This window comes from Aristolochia californica, unplaced genomic scaffold, assembly GCF_029961685.1.
Source record: "Aristolochia californica isolate CCGP_79_NKW_82.1479 unplaced genomic scaffold, dmAriCali1.0.hap1 SCAF_10, whole genome shotgun sequence".
Classification (NCBI taxonomy): Eukaryota; Viridiplantae; Streptophyta; class Magnoliopsida; order Piperales; family Aristolochiaceae; genus Aristolochia; species Aristolochia californica.
In genome coordinates this window covers 26,868,872-26,891,929 of record NW_027181771.1, presented here as the reverse complement: position 1 = coordinate 26,891,929, position 23,058 = coordinate 26,868,872, and the positions used below count along the sequence as shown (strand labels likewise).

At 37.3% G+C, this 23,058-nt stretch overlaps 1 protein-coding gene across 1 annotated transcript; it reads right to left on the bottom strand.

Annotated features, from left to right (window-relative positions):
- Positions 1-426: 426 nt before the first annotated feature.
- Positions 427-4,977, bottom strand: LOC137941688 (uncharacterized protein At5g02240-like). Its single transcript, XM_068787214.1, has 7 exons — positions 4,675-4,977; positions 3,165-3,436; positions 3,046-3,082; positions 2,838-2,935; positions 1,198-1,259; positions 902-1,025; positions 427-822 (listed from the first exon to the last, which is right to left on the bottom strand). The coding sequence occupies exons 1-7, from the start codon at positions 4,865-4,867 to the stop codon at positions 703-705; spliced, it is 906 nt and encodes a 301-aa protein (XP_068643315.1). The 5' UTR covers positions 4,868-4,977; the 3' UTR covers positions 427-702.
- Between the last annotated feature and the right edge of the window lie 18,081 nt (positions 4,978-23,058).

Below are 23,058 nucleotides of genomic sequence, written 5' to 3'. Positions count from 1 at the left end.
TAAAATAATTTATATATTCAACAATATGAGTTATAACTGTGCATAACAATTATAGATTAATTCCTACATCTTTGACTTAAATAATTATTAAAATATATTAACAAAATAAATAATTAAGTAGGATATTTTATTAATATATTAAAATAGATTGTAATTTAATCTAAATTAATACAATAATTACATGTTAAAGTCCCTAATATTTAATTTTATAATATCTAAATAATTGATCAAATTCTTACTTTAACAATATCTTAATTATTACTCTTAAATTACTAATATAATATAATAATAATATAATAAATAAATATAATATAATATTTAATTAATAATTTTAGTGTAATATAAATTAATAATATAATTACAAAGTAAAATAAAATAATTAGTTTAATTAATTATAACAAATAAAAAAATATATTCGGCAAAATCTTTGAAATTGCCAATAAAGTATTTACTCACAGCATGTTCAGAGTCTTATAAATAAAAAGATATTTATCCCTATAACTCGTGACATTTGCCACACTGCAAAGGATACAAGCACGTACCCATGCAACCATGCAAGAGCCTAGTTTGTGACAGTTATCAAATCAAATCCATAGGAACTGAATATAGGATACATTCTCTCCTACAGCCGATACTATGACTGTTTCAAGCAGTATGGCAAAATTATATCTGAAATGATTCGAACTAGGAGGCTCTTATATTTCAAAATCTAGTAGTAATTTGGGAAAACAAAGCCTTGAAATCCTTTGTTGGAGTACCACTGCCCTCTGGTTTCGACGCCAGATCAAATGCCTTGAACTTGGCCTCCTCAAACAGCAATGCCTGTTCATATAGAAATGTAACCCAGTAAGTACCTAACCAATCGAAAACCTCAAAACTCTTTAAGGAAATAAATTTTCACCTGAAGGCAGACTTCTGCGACATCAGCTCTAGCAATTGTTCTTATTTCAGTCTGAAGAAGTTCATCGTCCTTACCAACAACTAGCTCCCTCAGGCCACCATCTTTGTCTTGTAAGCCACCAGCCCTGCTCAGACCAGTGAAGAATAAGTTTTAAATATAATTCAGAGACAATTAACTAGAAACTGGGAGCACTACTGACAGAGTACTCAAGCAACTACAAGTTGTAGTTGCAGCTTGCTAGCATTGTAGCGGCAGATAACTTGACCAACAACTATAAACTAAAATTCAGTAAATACCTTATAATTGTGTATGGAATACCAGAATCAGCCAAGTATTGCTCAGCTTTTCTCTTCCACACCTGCAAAAACAATTTAACAATTTATATATTAGGTTTCGTCATGGATACCAAACCTTTTTACTGTGAACAGTATCCAATTCCAGATTGAGGTATTACAAGAAAAGCAATTAGGGTCTTGTGCAAAATGGAAACATTAGACTGAAAACATAAAAGAGATATAAAAGTTTTGAAAAGAAATATACAAGTTGGAATCAAGTGAAGATATCACAAAGATAAGGACAGGGGCTCACCAAAAAGAAAAAGGTGTGAGAAGCTTCACACTGGACCTCTCATGGATCTATGAGTTGAGTTTCAAAAGGCATCCACCTTGAGTGTTTTAGGGGATTGACTCGAGCCCAAAAAAGTAACAGGTTGGATATCACTTAGAGAAGGACAACCAGGGGTTCACCAAAAGGGGAAAAGGTTTTAGAAGCTTCAGATTGGACGTTATATGGATCTCTGGGTTTGACTTTCATCACCTTGAGTGTGTCAAGGGATCCAAAATCAAGTCCAAAAAAGTAACAAGTCTAGAACCATATTTTGTTCAGTTACACATCTTATATACTTACTGCATAAAGAAAGTATTTCAGCACAAGACTTATTGAACAGAGTTTCATCTCTAATCAAGCCCAACTCCAGACTAGCATCTGGACCTAATAAAAAAGAATAATCTAACTTACAATCTGAGCCAGGCTAAGGATCTGACAGGCCATGGTCAGATCCTCCATTGTCTTATGGTCCCAAGCTATCAACCTTATTGCTGTCAGAGCTAGGTGGTTCCGGTCCACCTAAGTTAGGCTCCGTCGCCCCTGGTCCACCTGGGTTAAGTACTCTGCTTTTCGCACCTAACAGACCGGTCTGTTGAGTTGTATTGACTAGGCGTTTGACATGGTATCAGAGCTGGGCACCACGTTCCGTGTTCAAATCCCGGCAGAAGCAGTAGGGAATGGGAACGGGAACGGTGGGTGTCAAAGCTAGGTGGTTCTGGTCCACCTGGGTTAGGTTCTGTCCACCCCTGGTCCACTGATGGGTTAGGTACTTGGCTTTCCGCACTTAATAGACCGGTTTTTTGGGTTGTATTAGCTAGGCGTTTGACATGGTATCAGAATTGGGCACCACGTTCCGCGTTTGAATCCCAAGTGAAGCTGTAGGGAACGGGAACGGTGGGTGTCAGAGCTAGGTAGTTCCGGTCCACCTGGGTTAGGTTCCGTCTGCCCCTAGTCCACCTGTGTTAAGTACTCTACTTTCCGAACCTAACAGACTAGTCTGTTGAGTTGAAGTGCGGAAAGTCAACCTAATCAAGAGAGGTGGACCGGAACCACCTCTGACAATTGCGCTCATATGTCATTTAATAATTAAGAATAAGATTAGCATATATTAGGTAGAACGAGAGTTGGTTTTGATAAGAGGGTGCACGACCATACAAATATAAAGATGACTAAAAGGAAATATCCTCACTAAATATAGGTCATTTATTTAAATTTATCTTCCTCTAGATTCTTGCTGTAAACATGTTGAAACATGCAGAACTTTATCAAAGATGTGTAGAATCTACAACGAGAGTATTACTTCAACAAAAGATCAACTGAGAGAGCTCACCAATATATTCCCATTGCCTAAGCTGTTCAAGGGATGATCTAGGTTTGTGCCACCCATAGATCCTACCAGAACAATTTGCTTCACTCCTACAGCCTTAGCTGCACAAAAGATTAAATTGATCCAAGAAACTCAGAGAAAGTTGAGTAAGTCAGAAATACATAGAAAACTGCATTTATAAGGAAAAATGGTAGACAGAAAAATTACTTACCAGCATCAATTTGGTTTTTCTGGCCAACCCAGTCAACCTACCACCAAATGTTCAAAATAGGTAAATACAAAAAACTGAAGAGTTTGGTATATGAACGGGTGTATAATGCACTAAGTTACCTGTTCCGGATATGCACCGTCTTCAAAAAAGAATTCAGGTCTGCCACCTTTGCTTGGATCAAACCCAGGTTTCATCTTAGGCACAGCACTTGTAAGGATTATAAGTGCATCAATACCCTGGATGGCTGGAGTAATACTTTCAGCATTCCTTATATCACCTACAAAAACATCATCTGCCCCTCCAATTTTCTCTTTACTCTCTTCTGTTCTGGCCAGACCCCTTGCAACAAACTGGTCTGTTTTCTCCTTCAACTTTTTGTATACAATTTGTCCTAGACCAATAACAGAACCACGTCAACATAAAACTTCATACTTTCTGTGAAAGATAATAAAAACAACTTAAAGTCTATTTCAAAAAAAAAAAGAAAGAAAGAAAAAAACTTAATGCAATAAAGATGCCCATGATCAGCTGGATTGAAATACTGTAGTTCAAAGAGAGCCTTAATAAATTTACTGTTTGACTTACTAAAACCTTCGATATTGTTTTGCTCATTAAAACCTTCCAAATCAGACAGCGTAAACTGCTACCACTGTATAGAGTTCATTTTTTTTAAAAGGTTTGTTGAAGAAAGAGAGAGTGTCAAGTAGAAAGTGACAGCCTTGCAATCAGAAAAATCATGAAAAAATGTTAAATATATCTCATCGTCACTTTTTTATGGGGCCAGTCAATTGCTTTGATATACAGTAAGAAACACCTCCTCTTTTCATAGAAAGTGGAGCTTGATCTTAGGTATTTTCAAAGAATCTTCAAAATGGGCAATCGAGGAAACAAGGGTTTAAGTACAAACAGAACAGCTACCAATACTGCATTTTGTTCGTTCCTGTTCGTAGTAGAACAAACTTACCATTTCTCCATTAGTTTCACGGAGAATCATGAATTGAACTGTCGAACTTTAATGGCAAAAAATTATGGAAGCATACAACTGAATCCGAGAAGCTGCTACACTAAAACTGAATTAGAAAAAGGTTTTGAATGAAACAGAAACAGGAAAAAATTAAAAAGGCCGAAAACCAATAAAATACAGAAAAAAAACCCAAAAAGAGACCTTATTCTTTGTCATCGAATAATTGGTACGTTTGGCTTTCTTTTTTGTTTATCAGGTAACTTTGTTCATTTATTATATAGTGATCTAAATCCATACGTGCTAATATTTGACACCGAACAAGCAGTCGAGCTGTAAAAGAATGAAAACTGCAGCCGTATGAACGGAAACCGTCGATGAGGCCGAATCACCGATGTCCCAAATCCTTTGCTGTTGTAAAAAGAAAGCTTAAAAAACTAAACTCAACGAACCCATACTACTTGGACATCAAACCCATGCAAATAAATAATAAATAGCTAAATCAGACTAGCAGATAGAAAAATTCAATTTCTACATGCTCATCTTAGATCAATTTCAAGAAAAATAAACAGAACGGGACCCGGATAACATTAAGTGTACTAATCCGATGGTTACCGAGGAAGGCACAAAAAGGAACAATAAAGAGAGAAAGTGAAGTAAAAAGTTACCTGTTCTACCACCCGCTCCCGTGACAAGAACCGTCGGCAGAGAGGAAGTGGCCATAGCTGAAACAACCCGAGCTCCTGAAACTGCCCTACGAATGGTCGGAAATGGTAAGAGCACCACAGTTGGTAAGATGTGAGCTTTATAGGTAGAAGAGAGAGGAGGAGAAAATGCAGGGACACGTGTCATCATCGCCATTATAGAAGAAGGTCCGAATCCATTCAACGCGAAGATTCGGAGGCGGGACTCAGGAGCTGCTGCAGAAGGAAAGATTGCTCCCCAATATTTTACTCCGCCTGAACAGCTTATACGTTACCTTATCTCGTGACAAAGAGGAGCCATTGGAAGATTGCCATCTTTCACGACAAGGGCAGTAACCCGCCGTTGTAAGATTGACCGGCATTAACTGCTAGATATAAGGTATTTACCAATTACCCTCTGGTGCTTCAGTGACTCCCAGCTCGGTCTGACGGTCTCGTGCCAAAGATGGTAAATTCGGGATCAGATTGGGCATTTGAATGGATAAATGAGAGCTAACTCAACGTTGATACATCTGTATTAAGAGAGATAAATGAGAGCCAACTTGGTTACCTACTATTTATACACTTGAAGCTATGCTATCCTTGAAATTATTAAAAAAATTATTAAACAGAACAATATAAAAATTATTTTTCTTAACTTGATTAATTTTTTATTCAAAAAATTCTTTTTGTTCCATTATCTTGGATTTGGTGCTGCCATTGGATAATTCATTTTTGTATCATTTTTAATATTTCTTAGAGGTAAGAAGAATCAAATGAAGTATTTTTTTGCTCGATTAAAAAAATGTTCTGCTAGACATGTTTTCCTTTACTTTCCTATTGGTACTAACACACCTTATTGAATTATTGAAATTCCATAGGTCGAAAACTACTCTCAGTGAAAATTTTGTCATTCAAAAATAGATAATGAATTTCCTTTTCAAGATTTAGGCAACAGAGATATGAATTTTTAATCAAATAAGGACTTATTAGAATTTTCTCCTTCAATTGCAGCAATAAGAACATTCAAATTTCTTTCTTTTTATAGAAATTTTCAAAGGCTAATGGTGCTCTAACAGGTAATTCTTTTGAACTTTTCTTTCTCCTCAAAATTTCTAATATGCTCCTTTGATTGTAAAATTTCCAAATTTATCTCATCTTGCCTACCAAATTAGGGAGTCTCAATGTTAATAATTCTTTTTGCAACATCTTGAGCTAATAGGCTCGAGATGCAGCTTTCGTTCCACTTCTTGGTATCTTATGCATACTTGGTGACATATTTTCCCCTTTTTCTAATGAACCTACACAACTACTGGGACCCAATTGTCATGCCATTTCCTATTTAACGCTTTCCTACTAGCTAACATCAATGGGATTTTCCGTTTCTATTGTTTCCCATATAAGAGAAAACGTTATACTTCGACTTCTCATAACATATGTCTAGATACTCTCTATTTTTCTTTCTCATTTTGCATGCCACGGAGAATTGCTTATCATGAAACATTTTCCATAAGAGCTTACCCTTAAAAGCCCAATTTATATCCTCAAAATTTCTTATTCATGGACCAACCTTCTCGTTATGGTCTATTGAAATTTGTTTTCATCCCTATATGACTATGAGAAAGTTCGGTACAAGTTCTCTATTTTATTGAAAATTTTATTTTTTTACCTTGAAACAACTAAATAGGTAAAACAGGGATGGCCGCTAAAACTGCCTTTAAGGCTCCACTAGTGTTCTTTCTAGGAAATGCTAGAAAACCATTTTCTAAGCATAAATTGGCTCCCATGGAGCATTGATGCCCCTTTAGAAAGACATATTTGTCTAGAAAATTTTAATTAGAAAATTAGCTCATTTTCTAGGAAAATCATCAAGCTCCTTTTTTTTATTTTTTCTTCTCCTCATTCTCCTTCATCCCCTTTCTTCTTCTCTCTCCCCATTCTCCGCCACCACAACTCAAATCACCCTAGCCCCCCTTCATTCATGACAGGTGCAACAGACTCCTCTTAATGAATGCTCCTCCTTTCTCCTACAAGAGAAAAGGAGGACTGGGTTGGTGGCCCTCTTCCCCTTTTGCTGCAAAGAGGGAGGGAGGGGGGAGAGAGAGAGTGAATCTAAGGAAGAGATGGGGATGGGAGGAGAGAAAGGGAATCTAAGGGAGATTTAAGTTCAGCCTTGTTATAGATTAAATTTAAGTAGTAGAAAAAGAAGAGGCAACACAAGTGATGTTAGAAAAAATGGTCAAGCTTCAACAGTATTAATGTAATAACTAGTTATTTTTTGTCTGCTATTCACACCTTTTAGAGTGAAGGGTATAATTATAATTATTATATTCTTGACCACTGTAAATAGAGCTTAAGGGGGAGGAATAGATCATTCCAACGAGCCCTAATCTCTCCCCTCCTCCTCTATGTGCTCCTCCTTCTCCATTCTAGTCATCCCCTCTTTTTCGTCGTCTTCTTTCTTCTCTCCTACTTCTTCCTCTCCTCTATCACATGTGATCCTTAAGATCATAGATGGAGTCCTGAAAACAACATGATATCAGAGCAACTTATTTCAGGACTCCAAGGTGCAAGATTCAGTTTAAAGAGCTAAAATCATCTTCTTCGGTTTGTGTTGGAATTACTTGGGAAAGCTAAGTTTTTCTTTCAGGTTTGATCCTTAATGTTACATCTATATTAATGCAAGATCTTCTTCTTCCAGAATTTATGATTTTTTATGAGATTTGTGAGGAAAAGTTGAGGTTTTCCCTACTCCATGAAAGTTGGTTTTTTGGTGGAAGAAAGTTAATGGTTTGAGGTATTTTATAAACCTGTTTTTATGCCTTATAAAGCCTTGTTTTTCTTATAAACTTGTGGCGGGTTGATGATATTAATCTCTGAAAATCAGTAGTCTAATTTATCACTATTGGATACCTCTTTCTTTATTACATACCTGAGTGGAATTGCCATAATGATGGTTGATAGATTACTGAAATTTGATATTTTGCATTGTTGAACCTCTATGTGAACTCTAGAATTCTAGATGAATTTTACAAAGATTCATCTATTTTTTTAAGCCTCTTTTGATCTCATGGAGTTCTTATCTTTGGAAAGTCTAATTTGGAAATTGCTGCTAATCCAAGAAAGTTTCATGTTTTATTTCTCCAAAATCTGGAAATGATTCCAGCTAGGATTTTGTTGGGATTTGGATTAAAAACTTTCTTCATATGGACCAATCAATTAGAAAACAAATCTTGTGGTTAAATTTACAATTATCAGGTTTTCCATACTAATTTTCCTACTGCTATCACAGTTTGTTGGAGGACGAAATTCCTAGTTTACTATGTTACTGTTCACGTGTCCAACATTGGTTTTTTGTGCTGGAAATTAATGCTTCAGACATCTCTCGTAGTAGTAACCGTATGAAATATTTGTGGCTTTATTGCTTTGAATTCAATAACATATATTCCTTTTATTAGACATCTACTACAACAACTCTTATATCTTATTTACGATAGTATATTACGGTAACAAAAGACTATTGTTCAACGACTATTTTATTTTTATGAGACGTGCTTCTGGACTCTGTTACAACAACAATATATTAATTTCCTCTTGATATTTGATATTGCACAAGGATTCCAAAGTTAAATACCTTTTAAAGCTCATACATGGTTGATGAGCTGAGTACTACAATGGCGGGAAAAAGTGATTTGCTTAAAATCACTATGTCTCCTTTACAAGGACTATCTAATTATTTAAGTTGGTATCAATCAGTGAGAAGGTTCCACATTACTTGTGATTTGTTGAGTCTCTTAAGTAAGCTTTCTCCTTCGGTGGATGAAGAAGATAGTATGTACATGAAATGGCTTAAATAAGATACACATGTTCTTAGTTAGATAATTAACAGTATGAAAGAAAATATCTCCAACAATGCTATCCATCTCGAGACCGCTAAACAAGTACGGGACACTTGTGTCAAGTTATACTCCAACACTAATAGTCTACAAAAATTATACGGTTATTCAAACAATATATAATATTGAACAAGGGAAAAATGTACATGATTATCTTGCTTGGTTCGGAGGACTTATTAAAGAATAGAAGATTGCCCAACCTTATCATACAGATATTGAGGTCCAGGAGAAAAAAAGAGAAGCATTAGTAGCCGCTATTTGCCTTGCTAATATCAATCCTTATTTGGAGGTAGCTAAGTCTCAAGTTCTTAGCTCAGTTGCTCTTTCTTCCTTTGATGACATATTGACTACATATCCCGGACCCATCCTCCACCACACACTCTGATGTTTCTTCAGTTATGTACTCTAACAATAGAGGTGGAGGTTCCAAGAATAGCTGTTGAGGCAAAAATAATAAAGGTGACCGTAGGAGAGGAGGCAGGTCTGGTCAAATTACTTTCCAACCTGATCATGGTTGGAGTTGTACTCATTGAGGAAAAATAGGTCACACAGGGGAAACATGCTAGAAAATTCATGGTGTACCCGACTGGGTTACAACAAATCAAGTCTCCACTACTAGTGGCAATAAAGACGATGCCAAAGTTGAACAAACCAAAGGCAAGAATACTATCTTTGAGGAAGGTTTTGACTTCCTTATGAAAATATAGACCATGATGACATCTCCCAAGGCCTCTTCATCTACTACATCCACCACTATAATAGGTATGGTCTCGGCTACTTCACCTTCCCCATCCTAGATTATTGATTTTGGAGCCTCCAAACACTTGACAAGTAATGGTAAAATTTTGAGTTCCATCTCTCCTTGTTTGACGGACAAGTTTGTCTTTATAGCTGATGTGTCCCAAACCAATGTACATGGGATGGGATCCACTTTTGCCACATTGACACTTCCATTAGAATATGTCTAATATGTTTCAAAATTTCCATTAAATCTTTTATCTTTTAGTCAACTAACCAAAAAGTTTAACTACTCTATTACCTTCTCCCCTACGTCTTGTGTTTTCAGGATATGCAGACAAAACGGGTGATTGGTAGGGGCCATGAACAAGTGGGAGCTCTACTATCTCAATCAACCAGCAAATACTGCCACATCCAGTTCACAATAGAAGGGAATTGAATGACACAATAGACTCGACCATCCGTCTCTACAGTCACTTAAAATTTTATTTCCTTCTCTACAATCATTTAATTTTATTTTTGTCACTACATTCTATTTCCAGTTTAAATTGTGAAGTTTGTCATATGAGTAAACGCCACAGGAGTACGTATTCCCCTCATAGTGGACCTAAAAGTGTTGCTCCTTTTTCATTAGTCCACGCTGACGTGTGGGACCATTAAATGTTTCAAATATTTCTCAATCGAAGTATTTCATTATTTTTGTTGATGATTTCTCAAGAGTTGCATGTTTTTTTTTTTTTTACTTAAGAATAGATCAGAGATTTGTTATGGACTCAATAACACTGAGTCATCTACTTTACTTTTATTATTTATGTTGCTTTTAATTTCGAATTTTATTGATTTGTAATAAGACTTAAAGGTAGGGGTAGAATTGGGTTTTATAACCCTAACCTATGTTGATGTTAATTACCCTATTTAAGGGGTAAGGATGGAGAAATAAAGGAAGTTCGGAATTAGCATAAACTAGGGTAATTTAGGTTCCTTCTAGGCTCTCTATTCTAGGGTTTTTGGTGTGAACTCTCTTGGGGGTTTGTTGCATCCATTGGGGAGTCTTTGAGGAGATTTTGGAAGGAAAAGGAAGAGGAATTACCTTTCTCTTTCGAGCTGCAAGAGAAGGTCATCTCTTCCACGAAAATTCCAGAAAAGGAGAGGTCTTGACGTGAGCTAACCAGGAAGGAGGACGAATTCTGGTTGCTGGATTGGTGTTGACGTCAAGAGGTATTTGCTAATCTTATTCCAAGCATTAAGATTAGATTTATGTTTCTCTTTTACGTAAGGAACCAGTGCTGCATGAAATTTGAAACCCCACCTTGACGTGAGCCATAAAAGAGGGGTTTCATATCTTCATATCTAAGTGCTTAAACAGTCCTTTAACTTACTGGTTGCATCTATAATTGAAAAAAGGAAAATCCTTTTCAATCCTAACATGAAAGGAGAAGTATAAGAGAGTTCTTTTCACAAAAACGTGATAAGAAACCCTCAAACAGTGCTGGATTCATATTCAACTCGTCGAGTTACTAGATCCATGGCTAGGGACAGTTACAAGATCTTACTTATAATTTTTTTTTTTTTTTTTGTGCTATGATTTCTACTCAGTTTCATACCACCATAAAAGTCCTTTGATCAGAAAATGCCAAGGAATACATGTCAGGCAATTTTGATTCCATTTGTAGTGATAAAGGAATTATTCACCAAACATCATGAGTCTATACACCCCAACAGAATGGTGTGGCTAAAAGAAAGAATCACCATCTACTTGAGGTTGCATGTGCCCTTCTGCACCATATGCATGTGCCTCACTTCTATTGGCCTAACATCTACTTGAAGTTTTCTTATCAATAGATGACCATCTTTGGTTCTTAATGGTGCAACTCCTTATTCATATTTTTTTCTTGGTGATGACACGTTTTCTCTTATAATGTGTCTTTGGTTATACTTGTTTTGTTCATATCATATCTCCGCACACTACTAAATTGGATCCAATAGCACTTAAATGTATCTTTTTAGGGTACTCTATTATGAACTCGATAGCGACCAAGTCACTCAGAGACATCGTGGCTGAGTCACTGAGTATTAAGTTCTTTAGTTTTATATTACTACATTTATATCAGTTTAAGAGTAAATATGCCATAGGGGTATTATTTTAATTTAAACCAAAACTATTGTTGGCGTCAAGTTTATGTAGGAGGGTAAGTGGAATATGAAGAGGCAAGTATCATTTTAGCCCAAAATAGGATCCCAAGTTCTCCTTGTCGAGCTCAGGGTTTGGAGTTCCCCATTGATGAGCTCTAGGGTTGGATTTCCCCTCATTGAGCTCTGGTCATCCCCATTAATCCCATCTTCTTCCCTCTTATTTTCAGTTTTACTGAGTTCAAGCCAAGAACAACAACATTGAACTCATATACTGGTTTCAGGTGTTATTGTTCAGTTTAGATGAGCACAATAGTGTGTTGTTGTTCAGTTTGGCTGAGCACAGTAGTGTAAGAACTCACCCTCTCAGCTTTGGATTTACCCATCCCACACCGTGTTACATGATCTATGATAAGGGACCCTAACATCTTGGTATCAGAGCAGGGTAACATGGGGGACCCGTCCAACTGTGAAGAGTTGAGAAACATTGCCAGAGAATTGAAGGCAAACAATGCAGCATGAATGGCAGAGATGATGGAACAAATCATGAGCAGAGTCTTTGAGATTGTGGCTGGATTAAACCGACCCCCTGACATCACACGAAGGATGGAAGAGCACTCTTACAACAGAGGAGGAGAACAAAAATCTGGGCGCACTGGTCTACCGACACAAAGTGGAGGGTCAGTACCTAGGTACACCAAACTTGACCTTCCCACCTACATCGGGTATATCGACCCATTAATCTGGCAACACAGATGTGAAAAAAATTTGCCCACCAAGGCACATCTAAAATAGATAAAGTGAGCTTAGCTACTTTCCACTTGTTGGATGAAGCACAACTCTGGTTTCATCAAATGGAATTGGACCACCTGGTCGTAGATTGGAAAGAATTAAAGAGATGTGCATTATACAGTTTGGATTGCCAGCATATAGCAACCCGTTGGGAGACTTGATCTTGTTAAGACAGACCGGTTCAGTGGAAGCATATCAAACTCAATTTCTAGAAAAACTAGCTCGAGCAAGCCATCTAGTTTGAAGAGATCAACATGTAAATCTGTTTATAGCAGGGCTTAATGAATCATGGAAGTTGGAGGTGGAGTACCACGCGCCTACTGATTTGGGGCGAGCTATGATTTTTGCTCGGGCAATAGAAGCAAGACAGCACATTCAGAATAGGAGTGGCTGGTAGGGTGGAGAACTAGTGCGCCTAGGTGGCAGGGGAATGAACTATTCGCCTCCAGTGACAGGGCCAACAACTCCACCACCCAAAAATAATACTATATATACTATGGCAGGAACCACTAGAACCACCAACTCAATACCCCCATATATCAGAAAATTAACTGGGATGGAAATGGCTGACCGAAGGGCGAAGAACCTCTGTTATAATTGTGACAAACCTTACCAGCCTGGCCACCAATGTAAAAAGAGGAGGTTGAACCATAAATTTTCTTAAATGCCATTACCGGACAGAAGTCGGCCAAAACCATGCAAGTGAGAGCAAAGGTTAATAACCAGGAACTTGTGGGGTAATTGGACTCGGGCAGCACCGAAAATTTCCTAACCGTTATAGAGGAGAAACACCTCCACCTTGTTATCCATCGTCACCTAATTGCCATTGTTTCAGTCGCCAATGGTGAGTGTTAAATTGGGTCGAAGGCCCTATCCCAAAATGACTAGCCACTTAGGAAACCTCTTTTGTCAACTAATAAATGCAAAAACTTTATAGTCACTAATGTATGTGGGACTATTTTTTTAACGTACAGACACGTGGATAATTTGGGTAGAGGCCCTCACGTGGTGGCACGTGGATTATTTGGGTAGAGGGCCTCACGTGGTGGCACATGGATAATTTGGGTGGATGCCCACATATGAGAACCTTGCTTTGATACCATGTTGAATTTATGGGAAAAAAAAAATACTTCATTGACTTTATAAACTTGTTATAATTTGAGTACATGGATCTCTATTTATAATAGAGAAAGGTAGTAGAATATAATTACAATAAAACTACCTTTGTCCTAATTACACCCAAACTCTAACACTTAGATAAGTCCTAGCATAATTAAATGACTCAATATAGATAAAAGACAAATATAACTCAAACTAGAACTCTTCTAGGACGTGAGTATAAGATAAAGATGCCTTTGTGAGTCATTTTTTATATTTAATAAAATATCATAGCGGTATCAGAGCAGGTTCTATGAGTTGACTTGGTCAACCCACAGAAATAATGAGATCCTTTTCTCTAAACCCTAAACCCTAAGTCTAGGTTAGGAGTTATTTTTTTCAGTCCCCACGCCAGTAGTTTGATTTGCATTTTTTACCTCTATAATTAGATTTTCACATTGAAAATTATATATTGAAGGATATCTATTTGAGTCTACATTATAATAAAAAGTGATTTTTTCCAATCGGTTTTATCTACATAAAGATATTGATATTTGAATGTGCGAAGGTCAAATTGCAAAAAGGTTCGAGTAGCAGCAAAAAGCTCCAGATTCCGAGGTATTCTATGCTATCAAGAACTAGACTTTATATGGAGAAATATATACCAAAAGAAATATCTGTAAGTCTATTCTTTTACCTATTCAACCAATTTTTTATCTGAGTTATCTACAAATAGAAATCGATATTGGAAGCAGCAAAGGTCAGATTGAAAAAGAGGTTCGAGCAGCAGTAGAAAGCTTCAACTTCTGAGGTATTTTTTGCTATCAAGAAAGAGACTTTATATGGAGAATTATATATCAAAATAAGTATATTTAAGTCTATTTTCTTACCTATTTAACCAATTCTTGGTATGATTTTTTTATGAGGAGATATTGATCTTGAAATAGTCAATGGTCATTCTAGAAAAAAGGAGAAATAGTAATTAGTTCGACCAGATGACAGAGATCAAAATCTATCAGATTAATTATCTTCTGATAATTATATTTTATGAAGAGAAGTTATACTTTGATGAAATTTATTTAAGTTTAGTTTCATAAGGAGAAAATTTTATGTCAATTTGATCTATATTTAAAGATATATTCACATTGGAAGAATCAAAGGTCATACTAGTATTCTATTGTAGTGAAAAATCCGAATTTATGCCAATTGTTTTGGGTCACTTTTTGAGTTGATATATCAGGAAAATATCTCACTTCTCCATGGTTTGAGGGCTTATTTATACATCTCTATTATTTGGGCTTATTTCTATATCTAAGATATTTTGTTCTAGTTGGGATCATTGTCATTACTTCCCAACTTGAGGGGGAGAAGTACAAGAAGTACAAGAAAGAGATATTTTATTCCTTATGTTGTGGATAAGTTTATGTGACCAAAATATTCAATAAAGGGGGAACACAAAAGTTGAAGCTTCTGCATCTAAGAAAAAATATTTATATCGGATTATGATTATTTCATAGGTTCTTCTACGAGGTTTATTATTTTGGTTCGTGTTATATGTGTTGGAAGATGGTGGTGTTACATTACAACTGATGTTATTATGTCTCTTGGGATCAGACGTTATTATTGAAGAAGAGGTGGCCTCGGTATCTTTCCTCATACCATTATTTATTTGTCCCCGTCAAAAATATAAAAAATGTCAATGGTCGGGATTCCATGACGAAAGAACTTAATATCCCATAAAAAATATCAAGTGTTAATGGTTGGGATTTCGTGATGGAGGAACTTAATACCCTTTCAAAAATAGCAAGTGTTAATGGTTTGGATTCCATGACGGAGGAACTTAATACCCCATCAAATATATCAAATGTCAACGGTTGGGACACCACGACGGAGGAACTTATTATTACATCTATGTTATACCCCCCTGAATTGTCTCATGGAAGAGAACACCGGCGTGAGGGGGAGTGTTAGAAGATTGAAGGACTGCCATTTTATACAAAAAAATTATATACATCATTTTGCAGCAAGTTGGGAGTTCTTGATGTTCTCTCACCCCCAGCTTGAGGGGGAGTGTTGAAAGATAGGGCCCAAGCCCACACAACCAAGGAAGACCCACATATCTAAGAGTATTATTATAAGATAGGCCACACTACTAAAGAAGGCCCACAAGATGGGCCCAAGCCATAAGAAATAGGACCCACCATGATTACCATGAGCTCGCATCCTTATCACATAAGTAGGAAGATCAAGAAGGACTCACAAAGGCATCTTTATCTTATAGTCACGTCCTAGAAGAGTTCTAGTTTGAGTTATATTTGTCTTTTATCTATTTTGAGTTATTTAATTATGCTAGGACTTATCTTTAAGTGTTAGAGTTTGGGTGTAATTGGGACAAAAGTAGTTTTATTGTAATTGGACTCTACTACCTTCCTCTATTATATATAGAGATTCATGTACTCTGATTATAATAAGCTTATGAAGTCAATGAAGTATTTTTCTTTTCCATAAATTCAACAGTGCAAAAGTTTCGAGCTACGGGGTCAGCAAGTAGGTATAATTTTCCATTGGTAACAACCACTTTACCATTGATTTTTTTGTCATTCCCTTAACCGGAATTGATATAGTGCTCGGGGTTAAGAGGTTGCAAACATTGAGCCAATTTTGTGGGATTTCTTGGCCTTAACAATGAGCTTTGTGTCGGAAGGCAAACCAATGCTGCTAAGGGGCAGTCAAGCTGAAGCAACCCCCCATGTCCACCTACTACACGAGCAGCAACCACCAGGAAGCAACATAAGTTGCTAGAGGAGTTCACCGACTTATTTCAGAAACCGTCCGGGCTCCCCCATTTGAGGCACTGTGACCACACAATTTGTTTAAAGGCCAGATCAAATGCAGTGGTTGTTAGACCATACAAGTATCGACACCTTCTGAAAGATGAAATAGAATAGCAGTGTAAAACTATGTTGGAACAGGGCTTGCAGCAATCGTTCCCCATTTTCTTCTCCGATCATGCTAGTTAAGAAACATGATGGCACATGGCGGTTCTGTGTGGACTACATGGAACTCAATGCAAAAACCATCAAAGACACATTTCCCATACCAATGGTGGATGAGCTATTGGACGAATTGCATGGGTCTAAAATTTTTACCAAGTTGGATTTAAGATCGGGTAATCAACAAATCAGAATGCATCCTCCTGATATCAAGAAAACAACATTCTGTACTCACAATGGACACTTCGAATTCATGGTGAAGCCATTTGGGTTATCCAATGCACTGTCCACCTTTCAGAATTTGATGAATGAGGTATTCCGTGATTATCTCTGCAAATTTGTGTTGGTTTTCTTTGATGATATTTTGATTTGCAACACATCAAGAGCACAACATTTAGAAGACTTTCGGCTTGTTTTCCAACTCCTCTGAGCACATCATCTCTTCTACAAATGCTCCAAATATTCAATTGGGAAGGCCCAAGTTGCCTATCTTGGCCACATCATCTCAGCAGAGGGTGTCACAGTGGACCCAGAAAAAATTACAGCCGTCACCAATTGACCTCAACCGCACAACATTTCAACCTTAAGAGGATTTTTGGGGCTAGCGGGCTATTATCAAAAATTCATACAAAATTATGGACCACTGGCCAGTACATTGACCAGTCTTCTCAAGCGCAATGCCTTCGATTGGGATGATGCAGCAACAGACTCTGTCAATGCGCTCAAGTAGGGTTTAGCTTCCACTCCAGTCCTACAATTACCTAACTTTGAGGCCCTATTTGTGGTGGAGTGTGACGCTTCCGAGGGCAGTACTACAACAAGCATAACACCCCATTGCATATTTTAGCCGACAACAAGCAACACATCACCAGAAATTACCCGCTTATGAGTGCGAGTTGATTGTGTTGGCCAAGGCGGTTCAACATTGGTGGCCCTACTTGTGGGGATGCGCTTTCCTCATCTGCACTGACCATTACAACCTCAAATTTCTGCTAGCAAAACGCATCTTGACGTCCCCAAAGCAACACTAGATCAAAAAATTATTGGGGTTTGACTGCACAGTGGAAATGTACTTACAGTGCTTTGTTGGTGATTTCCCTCAACGGTGGCTTGAATGGCTCCCTTGGGCTGAATATTGTTACAATATGTCCTTCCATACTGCCTTGCAAGCCACTCCATTCAAAGTCCTCTACCACAGGGATCTACCAAGGTTGTTGTCTTATATGGCCGGTTCCACCAGAGTTGTCTCCCTTGACCAAGCACTGTTGGACCATCATTAGGTAATTCAAGCCACCCAACGTTTCCAGACAAATCAGGCCAGGATGAAAGAATACTATGATAGGGGCCACAGAGATGTGACTTACAACCTCGACAATTATGTGTGGCTTCGCCTCCAACCCTACCGTCAAAAGTCTCTGGCTGGCCCCCGCCACAAGCTATCTCCCAAATTCTTTGGGACTTTTTCGGTTCTCCAACGCATTGGCCAAGTGGAGTACTAGCTGCAACTTCCACTAGACGCTCAATTGTACAATGTCCTCAAACCCTTCAAGGGTCCAGCACCAGCTCCGCCTCCGTTCTTACCACCAGTGAAGGAGGACCATGTTATTTTCTTTCTAGCCACAGCATTGCAAGCCTGCCAAGTTCATAACAAGTGGGAGGTTCTCATCTAGTGGGCTGACACATATGCAGTGGCAGCAACATGGGAAAATGTGGAGACATTCCGTCGGGCCTATCCTTCCTTCAAGCTTGAGGACAAACTCTTTCTCCAGAGGGGATAGATGTTATGAACTCGATAGCGGGTCGAGTAACTCAGAGGCATTGTGGCTGAGTCACTAAGTATTAAGTTCTTTAGTTTTATATAACTGCATTTATATCAGTTTAAGAGTAAATAAGCCACAAGGTCATTACTATAATTTTCAGCCTAAACTCTTGTTAGCGTCAAGTTTATGTAGGAGGGAAAGTGGTATAGGAAGAGGCAAGTATCATTTTAGCCCAAAATAGGATCCCGAGTTCTCCTTGACGAGCTCAGGGTTTGGAGTTCCCCATTGACGAGCTCTAAGGTTGGAGTTCCCCTCATTGAGCTCTGGTTATCCCCATTTATCTCATCTTCTTCCCTCTTATTTTCTGTTTTACTAAGTTAAAGCCAAGAACAACAGCACTGAACTCATACACTATTTTCAGGTGTTGTTGTTCAGTTTAGATGAGCATAGCAGTGTGTAAGAACTCACCCTCTCAGCTCTGGATTTACCCATCCCACGCCGTGTTACACGATCTATGACTCATACTCAAAAGGGATATATATATGTTACAACACTTCTCTTCGTAAAATATTGGTGTCCAGAGATGTGACATCCTTTGAAGACCAACCATTTTATTCACCTACAAGTGCCCCCCCTAGTTCATCTCTCGCTATTGAGTTTCCGAAGACTATTGTGTTGATTAATGACTTCCCTTCTCAAGGCATCAATGATGTATCTCTTCAGCCACTTCAGGCCATGGCTGACACCTCACTTATGCCATATGCAAATCTTTCTAAGGTATCTTCTTCCCCTCCTTGTGTGTTTGGTCCTCCTTTTGATACTCGTCTAATTGCTCTCTGCAATGAGCCTCGATCTTGCACATGACCGTCTACTTCTCACCCCATATCTTACTTTTGTGTCTACTTTTCAGTATTTTTTATGCTATTTCCGCTACTTCTATTCCTTAGTCTTATCAAGAGGCCCACTTGCATCTAGGATGGAAATCGGCTATGGATGAAGAAATGTTAGCTCTTTATGAAAATCAAACTTGGCAAGTAGTTCCAATTTCCTTTGATAAATAATTGGTGAGTTGTAAGTGGGTTTTTACTGTGAAGCATATTCCAGATGGTTCTATGGCCTGCCTTAAAGCTCGACTAGTGGCAAAAGGCTACACTCAGTGCTACGGGGTTGATTATGAGGAGATGTTCTCACCCATTGATAAGCATAATTCAATATGGATTTTACTCTCTCTTGCCACAAACTCTAGGCGGTGTTTTTTTCAGCTCGATGAATTCCTTCCTTAATGGTGATATTAAGGAAGAGATATATATGAAGAAACCACCTGGTTATGTGGTTGAAGGGGAGTTGGTATGCCGCTTAAATAAATCTTTATATGGCTTGAAGCAATCTCCATGAGTTTGGTTTGACAAGTTCAGTCAAGTTATGCTCCGTTTTTTGTTCACGTGGTGCTCTATAGATCAATCAGTCTTTGTTAAGCATACCAATGTCGATGTGGTTCTACTTGTAGTATATGTTGATGATATTATCTTGATAGACAGTGATACCAACACTATTAATCAAGCCAAGCACAAGATTTGCAGTGAATTCAAGATGAAAGACTTGGGACTCCTAAAATACTTCCTTGGTATTGAAGATCTTCAATCCAGACATAACATTATTCTATCACAAAGGAAATATGTACTTGACTTAGTCAGAGACATAGGAATGATGGAATGTCGACCTATCAACACCCCCATGGATACAAATACAAAATCATGTGTTAGTTCAAGAGAGGATGTTGATGTGGGCAAGTATCAAAGGTTAGTTGGGAAGTTGATTTATCTTATTGTGACTAGATCGGATATTTTCTTTGCTTTTAGTGTGATCAGTCTATTGGAAAATAGGGCTCAAACCTACACGACCAAGGAAGACCCACATATCTAAGAGTATTATAAGATGGGCCAAACGACCAAAAAAGGCCCACAAGATGGGCCCAATCCCATAAGAAGTAGGAACCACAATGATTACCATGAGCTAACATCCTTATCACATCAGTTGGAAGATCAAGAAGGACTCAAGAAAGTATCTTTATCTAATGGTCATGTCCTAGAAGAGTTTTAGTTTGAGTTAGGTTTATCTTTTATTTATATTGAGCTATTTAATTATGCTATGACTTATCTTTAAGTGTTAGAGTTTGGGTGTAATTGGGACAAATGTAGTTTTATAGTAAATTGGACTCTACTACCTTCCACTATTATAAATAGACGTTCATGTACACTGATTACATGAAGTCAATGAAGTATTTCTCTTTTTCATAAAAATCAACATGGTATTAAAGAAGGTTTTGTGAGTTGACATGGTCAACCCACAAAGGTAATGTGATCCTTTTCTCTAAACCCCAAACCCTAGGTCTAGGTTCTTAGTTTTTTTTTTGGTCCCTACACCTGTAGACTATGTTGCGTTTTTAACAGCTATAAGGAGTTTTTAATATTTCAAAATATATATTGATGGAAATATATTTGAGTCTAATTTCTAAATAAAAATTATTTGTTCCAATCAGAGTTATCTACAAATAGATATAGATATTTGAATTAGCAAAGGTCAGATTGAAAAAAGGTTCGAGCAATAGCAGAAATCTTCATATTCCGAGGTATTTTTTGCTATCAAGAACTAGACTTTATGTGGAGAAATATATATCAAAAGAAATATCTGTAAGTATATTTCTTTACCTATTCAACCAATTTTTTATCTGAGTTATCTACAAAGAGAAATCAATATTTGTACCAGCAAAGGTCAGATTGAAAAAGAGGTTTGAGTGGCAGCAAAAAGCCTCAACTTCCGAGGTATTTTATGCTATCAATAAAGAGACTTTATATGAAGAATTATATATCCAAAGAAATATATGTAAGTCTATTTTCTTATATATTCAACAAATTCTCTTTGTGAGTTTTTTATAAAGAGATATTTATCTTAGAAGAGTCAATGGTCATTCTAGAAAGACAGGAAAAACAGTAATTAGTTCGGCCAAATGAAAGAGACCAAAATCTTTCAGATTATTTATATTTTAATAATTATATTTTATGAAGTTAATTTATACTTGGATGAAAGTATTTAAGTCTACTATCAGAAGGAAAAAAATTCATATCAATCTGATCTATATTTAAACATATATTTCCATTAGAAGAATCAAAGGTCATGCTGGTATTCTGTTGTATTGCCAATTGTTTTGCGTCATTTTTTTAGTTGATATATCAGAAAAATATCTCACTTCTCCCTGATTTGAGGGTTTATTTATACATCTCTGTTATTTGGTCTTATTGCTACATCTATGATATTTGGTTCAAGTTGGGATCACTGCCATTACCTTCCAGCTTGAGGGGGAGAAGTACAAGAAGTACAAGAAAGAGGTATTGTATTCCATATGTTGTGGATGGGTTTATGTGACCAAAATATTCAAGAAAAGGGGAGCACAAAATATGAAGCTTCTGCATCTAAGAAAAAATATTTATATCGGATTATGATTATTTCATGGGTCCTTCTACAAGGTTTATTATTTTGGTTCATGCTATATGTGTTGGAAGATGGTCGTGTTATATTCAATTGCAGCTATTATGTCTTTTTGGGGACATTATTATTGAAGAAGAGGTGGCTTCATATCATCATTTATTTTACCCCATCAAAAAATATCATAGTTGGGAAACCATGACGAAGGATACCCTGTCAAGAAATATCACGGTTGGGAAACCATGACGGAGGAACTTGTTATTGCATCTATGTTATACCCCACTGAATTGGCCAGTTGGGTCTCAAGGAAAAGAGCACCAACATGAGGGGGAGTGTTGGAAAACCATGACGAAGGATACCCTGTCAAGAAATATCATGGTTGGGAAACCATGACGGAGGAACTTGTTATTGCATCTATGTTATACCCCGCTGAATTGGCCAGTTGGGTCTCAAGGAAGAGAGCACCAACATGAAGGGGAGTGTTGGAAGATTGGAAGATTGCCATTTTATACAAAAATATTATATACATCATTTGCAGCAAGCTGGGAGTTCTTGATGTTCTCTCACCCCCAGCTTGAGTGGGAGTGTTGGAAGATAGGGCTCAAACCCATACGACCAAGGAAGGCCCACATATCTAAGAGTATTATAAGATGGGCCAAATGACCAAAGAAGGCCCACAAGATGGGCCCAAGCCCATAAGAAGTAGGACCCACAATGATTACCATGAGCTGGCATCCTTATCACATCAGTTGGAAAATCAAGGACTCAAGAAAGTATCTTTTATCTATATTGAGTTATTTAATTATTCTAGGACTTATCTTTAAGTGTTAGAGTTTGGGTGTAATTGGGACAAAGGTAGTTTTATTGTAATTGGACTCTACTACCTTCCTATATTATAAATAGAGGTTTATGTACACTGATTACATGAAGTCAATGAAGTATTTCCCTTTTCAATAAATTCTACACAGTCAATACTTGCACAAACCCCAAATGTCTCATTGGAAAACATTAGAAATGATTCCCATATATTTGAAAAATTCTCCATGAAAAGGACTTCAATAGAAGTGTCATGGACACCTCAAAATTGAAGGCTTCAACGATGCAGATTGGGCTAGATCTCTAGATGATAAAAAGTCCACTTCAAGATATTGTACTCTAGTTAGAGGCAACTTGGTGACCTAGAGTAAAAAATAATATGCACCTGCAAGATCCAATGTTGAGACTGAATATAGAGCTATGACACATGCTGCAAGTGAGCTCTTATGGGTTAAATCCCTCTTACCAGAGTTAGGTTTCAACAACAGAGGATCAATGGAACTCCACTATGATAGTCAAGTTGTAATCCACATTGCCTCCAACCCGGTCTTTTATGAGATAACTAAGCATATTGAGATGGATTATGACTTTTTCAGAGAAAAGTTGCAGGCATGAATTATCTCTTACCCATGTCTCTTCTCACAGTCAACTTGTTGATATACT

Excerpts from the sequence above, each read along its gene's own strand:
- LOC137941688 (XM_068787214.1), bottom strand. The coding sequence starts at position 4,867 with ATGGCGATGATGACACGTGTCCCTGCATTTTCTCCTCCTCTCTCTTCT. Across the intron at positions 3,083-3,164 it reads ACGGTGCATATCCGGAACAG|GTTGACTGGGTTGGCCAGAA; the intron begins GTAACTTAGTGC and ends ATTTGGTGGTAG. Across the intron at positions 823-901 it reads TCGCAGAAGTCTGCCTTCAG|GCATTGCTGTTTGAGGAGGC; the intron begins GTGAAAATTTAT and ends CTATATGAACAG.